This window comes from Patagioenas fasciata, chromosome Z, assembly GCF_037038585.1.
Source record: "Patagioenas fasciata isolate bPatFas1 chromosome Z, bPatFas1.hap1, whole genome shotgun sequence".
Taxonomy (NCBI): domain Eukaryota; kingdom Metazoa; phylum Chordata; class Aves; order Columbiformes; family Columbidae; genus Patagioenas; species Patagioenas fasciata.
In genome coordinates, this window is record NC_092560.1 from 85,187,964 (window position 1) to 85,196,306 (window position 8,343).

The 8,343-nt window shown below is 56.7% G+C and overlaps 1 protein-coding gene across 1 annotated transcript; it reads left to right on the top strand.

Annotated features, from left to right (window-relative positions):
* The first annotated feature begins 333 nt into the window (after positions 1–333).
* Positions 334–7,982, top strand: LOC136115461 (alpha-N-acetylneuraminate alpha-2,8-sialyltransferase ST8SIA3). The gene is made up of 4 exons (XM_065861594.2): positions 334–635; positions 1,382–1,504; positions 2,819–3,376; positions 4,039–7,982. Exons 1-4 carry the CDS (start codon positions 457–459, stop codon positions 4,319–4,321), a joined length of 1,143 nt encoding a protein of 380 aa, XP_065717666.1. The 5' UTR covers positions 334–456; the 3' UTR covers positions 4,322–7,982.
* The last annotated feature ends 361 nt before the right edge of the window (positions 7,983–8,343 follow it).

Genomic DNA, 8,343 nt, shown 5'->3' on the forward strand with positions numbered 1-8,343 from the left:
GGGGGCACAGAGGCTGTTGCAGAGGAACCCTGGGGCTGTCGAGGGGCACACCGGGGCTGTTGGGGGTACCGGGGCTGCTGGGGGGCACAGAGGCTGTCGCGGAGGAACCCTGGGGCTGTCGAGGAGCACACCGGAGCTGTTGTGGGGTACCGGCGCTGTGCGGGGTGCACCGGGGCTATCGGGGGGCTGCCGGGGGCCCCGGGGCTGCCGGTGCGTGCGCCGCGGTTGCCGGGGGCAGCCCGGGCGGCGGGGGGGGCACGGCGGCGCTGCCGAGGTTGCCGGGGCCGGGACGGCGGGGCGGCCGCTCCCGGCTGCCATTTCATCGCGCCGCCGCTCGGTCCCTCCATTTTCTCTCCGGCTGCCGGCGGTGCGGGCCCCGTCCCGCGCCCGCCGCCCCCCATGTAGCCCCGCGGCAGCCCCCCCCGCCCACGCCCAGCCGCGGGGCCGCCTCCCGGCATGAGGAGCTGCAAGATGGTGCGGGTGGCCAGCGTGCTGGGGCTGGTGATGCTCAGCATCGCGCTGCTCATCCTCTCCCTCATCAGCTACGTCTCGCTCAAGAAGGACAACATCTTCGGCGCGCCCCGCGCCGCCGGCCCGGGAGGGCCCCGCATGTACATGTTCCACGCGGGATTCAGGTGAGGGCCCGGCGCGGAACGGCCCGGCTGGGCAGGCTCGGAGCGGGGGCCGCCTGTCCCATCCCTTCCCATCCCTTCTCATCCCTTCCCACCCCATCCCGCCCCTGCGCCTCCGGGCCCTGCCGGCCCCGCTGCTGGCCCCGGGGAGAGCCCCGGCTCGGCGGGCGGCCCCGGGAAGGCCCCGCGGCCACAGCCCGAGCGCTCGGCGCAGCCCCCGGCCCGCAGCAGGGATGCGGCTCCCCCGCGCCCTGCCCCCGCGCGGAGGTGCCCCGGGGCCTGCGGGGAGCGGGAGACACCCCGGGGACGGCGCTGCCGGAGGCGGGGGGGCCCGGGAGGGCGTGGGAACCGCGATGCCCCGGGGATGTTGAAAGGTGGGGGGCAGCTGGACACCACCCTGCCCGGCACTGCATGGCATGGCCCACTACAGCCCGGCCCGGTACGTCCCAGCCCTGAGCGGTACGGCCCGGCCCGGCAGAGCGCGGCCCGACAAAGCCCGGCCCGGCAGAGCGCGGCTCGGCGGGAGCGGCCGGCGCTGTCCGCGGTGCTGACGGCGACGGCCACGGGGCGGGTCGGGCAGGGCCGGGCACGGGCTGCGGGTCTGCGTGGGTCTGTGTGTGTTCCTGTGGGTCTGCGTGGATCTGTGTGGGTCTGTGTGTGTGTCCCTGTGGGTCTGTGTGTGAGTCCGTGCTGTGTGTCCTCGTGGGTCTGTGCTGTGTATCCGCGCGGGTCTGGGCGCTCCTTTCCAGGTCGCAGTTTGCGCTGAAGTTCCTGGACCCCTCATTCGTGCCCATCACGAACTCCCTGAGCCACGAGCTGCAGGACAAGCCCTCCAAGTGGGCCTTCAACCGCAGCGCCTTCGCACACCAGAGGTGAGCGAGCACCCGCGCGGCCCCTCACCCCTCCGAGGTGGTCCCCTTCCCCCCAGGATTTCAGAAAATACAATCAGACACTGCTAAATACTCTGAGCTCTGAGTTGCCAGCAGTGAGAGACAAAGGCTGAATCAGAGCATTTCCCCAGATGGTTACAGCTCTCCTGGAAGAATTGATTATTTCAGAGCAGGACACCAAGCTCCAGCATGTGTTATTTTACCAAACAGAATGTGACCCAGTTTCCCGGGGTGCAAGTGAAATTCTCATTACTTGAAGATAAATGGCTGGGCTTTTAAAACTTGAAGCAAATCGGACTGTAACAGCCATGAAATTCCGTGTTCACGGAGGCCAAAAGATGCCCAGCTGGACTTCCCAGTCCCCGGCAGCGCTGAGCAAGCTGTGTGCTCTGCCTGCCCCCGGCTGTGGGGCCAAGGGGTCGGACGGGGCCTCGAGCCCAGACCCAGCGGAGACGCCCTCCTTGGGCATCACCTCCTGGGCTGGCTGCCCCGCTGCGTGCCCGTGCAGGGCTGCTGGGCTCCTCCAGCCGCCTCAGGGCTGCTCCTGCTTAATGGGAGGTAAAATGTGCTTTTGGTTTCCTCACTGTGATGTGAGATTGGTGGTGTCTGCCCAGCTTCTTTTATTTATTTGCTTTACAGAGATACATATATATTCATATATCAGTAAATATATACTTTATACACTTCGTGTATATATTTACTGATATATATTTATTAAAAATGTCTATAAAAGAAAATAATTTAGCCATTTAGGATAGCTGCTACCATCTTGGATTGTAATGTTGTCCTGGCAAACGCCTGCTGTTTGAGAGACCGCTTGGGCTTCTCCCCCCGCTCTGGTCACTCACATCACCAGCAATGGCCCAAGGAGCAGAACTGGCCCTCAGCCTGCCCCGTCCTTTCCCAGGGGCTCCCAGGCTGCTGTGACAGTGGCTGCCCCTCAGCGTCACGTTGTTCCTGGCACCACCAGCTCGCCCTTCACACATCTGTCCCTGTGCCACCCCTCCCGTGGTTTTAGCTCATGCCTCAGGATCTGCCTTTGCTTGTCCATCAGCCATAACCCATAATTAGGGCACCCAGTGGGACTCCATTAGCGCTTAGACGTTGGAGGATGTGAGCTGGAAGAAAGGTTGGTTGTTTTCCACAAACATGAGCAAATAAAGTGGCATTGGTTTTTTAATTTCATGCCCTGCTAGGGAAATTCCTGAGCATAGTTTTGTTCATATTTTAAGTATCCCTAATAAAAGAGGGGGAATTCAACTCCGTGTTTTCTTTTCTTTCTCTCTTCTACTTTAGGCAAGAAATCCTTCAGCACGTTGACGTGATCAAGAACTTCTCTTTGACCAAGAACAGTGTTCGGATCGGACAGCTGATGCATTACGATTATTCCAGCCATAAGTATGTTTTCTCCATCAGCAATAACTTCAGATCGCTGCTTCCCGACGTGTCGCCCATCCTGAACAAGCATTACAACATCTGTGCCGTGGTGGGAAATAGTGGGATCCTGACCGGGAGTCAGTGCGGGCAAGAAATAGATAAATCCGATTTTGTTTTTCGCTGCAATTTTGCTCCGACTGAGGCTTTCCAGAAAGATGTTGGAAGGAAAACTAATCTCACGACCTTCAACCCCAGCATCCTGGAAAAGTACTACAACAATCTTTTGACCATTCAGGATCGCAACAACTTCTTTTTAAGCCTGAAAAAGCTGGATGGGGCCATTCTTTGGATCCCAGCTTTTTTCTTCCACACGTCAGCAACGGTCACGAGAACACTGGTTGACTTCTTTGTTGAGCACAGAGGGCAACTAAAGGTCCAGTTGGCTTGGCCAGGAAATATCATGCAGTATGTGAACAGGTGGGTATTTTTGCCTTGTGTTTAACTTGTCAAAATACGGCTCTCTCTCTCTCTGTACAAATACAACTCTATTTTTATATTTGTGGCTGATCTGGCAGGCACTGTCTGGTAAGTCAGGACCGATAGTGCTTGTTTTCAGGGCCAATGCGGTTTGTTAGTGCTGCAGTAAGTACGTCAGTTGTTTCTTCGCAGCAGCACGGGTTGGTTGTTGGCAGCGGGGCAGGGTCTGTCCCGGGGGCAGCTGCGGGAGGTGCTGCCTAAGCAAAGCCCCGCTTATGGGAGAGCTTGGTCTTCCCAGCTGGCAGCCAGGGATGCTAACAGATGGCTGCGGGGTGGGCCAAGGAAAACTGTGACGCATCCAACGAGGACCACGTGGCCACCTCCTTAGCAAGTGCACGTGCGAGCAGGAGCCGGCGGATCGCGCTCTTCTGTGCAAGGCGCCGCCTCTCCCGGTTAACACCCCGGAGGGAGCCGAGAGCCTGTGGTCAGGGTGCTGAGGCCGCTGTGCACCGCGGGCACCAGGCTGAGCTGCAGACCGGGCTGTGCCTGCTCCAGGCTCCCGGCCGTCAGCACTGGCGCTCTCCCGGCAGTAAAGATGTTCTGACAGCAAACCTGCGGCGTTACTTGCAGCCCGGACTAACACACCTCTGCTTTTATCACAGATACTGGAAGAACAAGCACTTGTCACCCAAGCGGCTGAGCACAGGTATTCTCATGTACACCCTTGCCTCTGCCATCTGTGAGGAGATCCACCTGTACGGGTTCTGGCCCTTCGGCTTCGACCCCAACACGCGGGAGGACCTCCCGTACCACTACTACGACAAGAAGGGAACCAAGTTCACGACCAAGTGGCAGGAGTCCCACCAGCTGCCCGCGGAGTTCCAGCTGCTCTACAGGATGCACGGTGAAGGACTGGCCAAACTCACCTTGTCGCATTGTGCCTAAGAACCTACAAGTGCCAAATGGTTATCTAAAAAGTGCCCAAAATCCAATTAAACATTCTTCAGATAGAATTATAAAAAAACAAACAACCCACACACCACACCCTAAAACATTTTCCATAATATAAAGATGCTTTTTAGTCACGCTTGTCACTGCTCATCAAAGGATCTAAGGATGGTTAGCAGTGCAGAAGCATTTTTCAAATTCTGTGGATGCTATTCATGCGGCAGCAAAGTTGAAATATTTTGCATTTATAGATATGCCACTAAGTATGTTTTAAGGTACTTTAATATTTTAGCATTCCACTAAATGCCCTAAGTCTCTTAATTTTATTGTTCCTTCCTGATTAGAACTAGAACGCTAACTTTAAAAGGTTTTGCTTCTTCTGTATATTTTGCTGTCGATAGCTGAGCATACATATATCGCTGTGGCTGACGGAGAAGGCCACTCTGAATTGCAGTTCACCATCACGGGTGAGTTCTTCGATGTGGATCCTAACTTCCACTGCTTGCATATTTTCATATTTACTGAATTTTACATTTTCTAAAGGATAACGTGAAGATCACAATATGGCTCGTACCTTAGCTAGGGGGTTATGCTGCTCTCAGAATACTTCAGCATTTCAGTTCAATTTGGGCCGCATCCCAGTCCAGATCAGACAGGCTGAAACAAGTGCCCACATACCCAATGCTCTTCGGTCTCTTGATCTGAGAGTTAAACCACCGCGCTGAGCGGGATTAGGGTTGTCTGCAGGGGTGCTGGGTGAGGAGCGTGCCGAACCCCGGCATGGGCACCTGCTCCCTGCACCCCGGCAATGGGGGCTCCTCTGGGGGACGATGCCCCGAGTGGGAGCGCAGGGCTCCCACCCACCCCTCCGCACGCCCCGCTCCGTCCTGCGCGGGCAGGGACCCCACGCGCCGGGGGGGCTTTAGGTGTTTTTTGAAGGGAAGTGAGTGCTGGGAAGAGGAAATACTGTTACCAGATTTCCCCGTGCGCATCTCTAAGTCCGCAGTCAGACAACTTAATTAGTGGCCCTGTTTTCCGGCCACCAACAGCCACCCAAGGCGGCCAAGGGAAGACGCAGCTTCCTCGGCACCGCTGGACACCAGGCTGTCCGTAGAGAGGACAAAGCCCAGCGTCGCTGAGGTGGGAAACGTTGGCCATTGTGTCTCAGGAGAAAGGAGCCTGTACAATAGCTGGGTTTCTTATTGCAAGTACGCTTACAAGTATTTTAACGTTTTTCTACTCTTCTGTATGGCTCTGAAAGAAGATGCAAAATCCCATTTAAAATCATACTTCTAAACGGCACATTTTAATTTTTCCCAGCCTCTTCACCTACGGGCAGACGTAGGCGGTGAGGAAGGAGATCTGGAGCACAACCCCCAACCTGAGCAGCGCGAGCATCTCCTGGTGCCATCGCGGCACCGCGGCTCTGCCAGCCCCGCAGCCGCGTTCCCCTCTGCCCGCCCCGGGGAGGCGCAGCCGCCGGCTTCCTTCCCTGTTTACATTATCCCACGTTTTCTGGCTTTTGCTTTTTCAAAGGCTGCGGGGGGCCGGGCGCTGCAGAGGGGTCGGGGTCTCCCGCGCTGTGCCCCCTGCGCCCATCGCCGCCGCAGCAGAGCGCGGCCCCTCGCAGCCGCTTCTGGAGGCATAGCCGTGCAGTGCTGCTGGTGTATGTTGCCATATGGTGCCATATGAGTTGTTCTTGATACTACCATGCATTCTCGGTGTCGTGGTCGCGCGCGGTTCGGCTGTGCTGGCGCAGAGCACGCAGGGTGCAAGGACAGGCTGTCCCCATCGCGTCCTCGACCCCGCGGACCCTCTTGGCAAGGGCTGCAGGATGGCAGCGGCCGTGTGCTGTGTGTCTGAGAGGGCAGAGGGGCTGGGGGGACCCCGGCGCTCTGCAGCCCCCTCCCACCCCAAGAGGGACAGGACCCTGCTCTATGGACAGCCCGGCAGCACAGCTGGAACAGCTGGAACTTTCCAGAGGCACAGAGAGACGCCCAGGCCGAGAAGGAAGCACAGAAACTACCGCAAATATTCGGAAGTGGGAATACAGAAAAATTATTGACAGAGCGCCATATTATATCATTGATTTTTAAGCAAAACTCCCCATCGATTTTTCAGAACCACATTGAACATTTCAGAATCATTGATTTTAATGGGGAGTTCTGCCCCAAAAATCAATGGCGCAATACAGCCCAAAGTAAATTGCTTCTTAGTATCAATATTTTTTGTCCGAGCTCTGGCAATGTGGAAAACCGTCTTAAAATGTGCATCTGTGGTTTTGCCTGTGTTCTGAAATGCTCTTTGAGTGGTGCTCTGCAGGGGCCGCGCGGGCTGTGCGGCGGGGAGCGCGGCGCAGCGGGGCTGTGCCCGCGGGCAGGGACGGAGCCCCCGCCGCCCCGCGCTCCTCCCGAAGCCAAAGCCCCGTTTCTGGGCTGGGTCCTGGTAGGACCTGGCATTAGGACGCTGTGCATCGCGGAGCGGCAAAGGGGGGTCCCCGCTCGGGACTGTGAGTGGCCCCATTCTGCATCGCCTTGGCGAGGCGTTCCCTTCCCTGCTGTTCGGCCCCAAACCATCCTGCCTCTGTCGACCTAAACAAATTCCTGATGGCGCGGGGAAAATACTGTCATTACTGAATGTCTAGACAAGCAAATATGGCTAAATGAAAGTACGCGTAATGCGAGGTGATCGATATTTGTAAGTACAAAACATTTGCGTTTACAAAAGCGAGAGAAGTGCTCCTGGCTGGCTCCAGGGCAGGGTCCGGGTGGGTGCAGACCCCGCTCCCCCAGGACCGTGTCCCCAGACAGGGCTGGGGACCCGCGAAGGGACCCCAGGGGGCTGCGGCCGGGGCCGCTGTGAGCAGGGGTGTACATATGAGTGGAAATGCCTGTGTTACCTTCTCTTCTTTGGTACATCTTGGGTTCGTATTTGCGTTGCTTGCATCTTTCCAGTGAATGGTAGCGAGATACATTAAAACAAAGTCATTTTGGCTACCGGTTTTAGTTGTGGAGTATACCAAAAAGCAAGCGTTTGTGAAATATAACTAACTGTGAATGGAGGTTGCAGAAACAGATTGTTGAGAAAAAAGCAGGTTTTCTGTAAATGAATGTGTCTTTATTCTAATGGCTATACAGTTCAATGCCTGATGGAGTTGTTTTCAATAAAAAAGATAAATATTAAAAAAAGAAAAAGAAAAAAAATGCCATAATTGTAATAAAGGATTCATTATTTAATGGCCATACTTAAAGCATTATTTATTTTTAAGTGGCTAGTGTCCATAAAGGGCCAGGGCACGGTCTCAGGTGGACGGCAAAGCCGCACATGGTGCAAAGCACGTTGCGAGCAAGCTGGGGGTTCAGCCGTGTCCCCCGCAGAGGGCGGGACCGGGCCCGCAGGTGACGTTTGGTCCCAGCCCGCCTGCCCGCGGGTGCGTGGCAGCTGGTGACGGAGCCCTGGCTCCCCGGTGACCGAGTGCCACAGCCCCGTCCCGAGCACCGGCTGCGCGGAGCAGCGCGGCAGCTCGTTCGGGACCTCAGCAATGTGACTCTTTGGTGTGAATGTGCCTGCAACATTGACTCATGTGCCAAAACACAATATTGAATGCATTGTTTTTAAATAAAATGTTTTATTGTGCATTGAAAGTCTGTAAAACTCGGCTGTGTCTGCTCCTTCCTTATTGCTTCCCGAGCTGCTCGCTGTCGATGATAACGATGGGCCTGTGCTGCTGCAGGGGCTGCTGCCTTGGTTTTGAGCTCCCACAGCGGTTGTGTCCCCACTCTGCCCGTGTCCCCAGCCCCGCCGCATCCCCCTCGCCATGCGCGGACCCCGGGACCCCCAGCCCAGCCCCACGGGTCCCTCCACACCAGCCTCACCGTTTCCCAACACCTCCCGCAAACCAAACAAGCCGGGGCCCCGTGCTCCCAAGATAAATATTGCAAACGGGATCCAGTTTTAATCTTTAACCACGGCCCTCACCAGCCAACTGTGCCATCAGCCACACCGGGACAGCCCCGCTG

Coding starts and splice junctions, on each gene's coding strand:
- LOC136115461 (XM_065861594.2), top strand. CDS start 457: ATGAGGAGCTGCAAGATGGTGCGGGTGGCCAGCGTGCTGGGGCTGGTG. Junction 636..1,381: donor ATGTTCCACGCGGGATTCAG/GTGAGGGCCCGG, acceptor GCTCCTTTCCAG/GTCGCAGTTTGCGCTGAAGT. Junction 1,505..2,818: donor AGCGCCTTCGCACACCAGAG/GTGAGCGAGCAC, acceptor CTTCTACTTTAG/GCAAGAAATCCTTCAGCACG.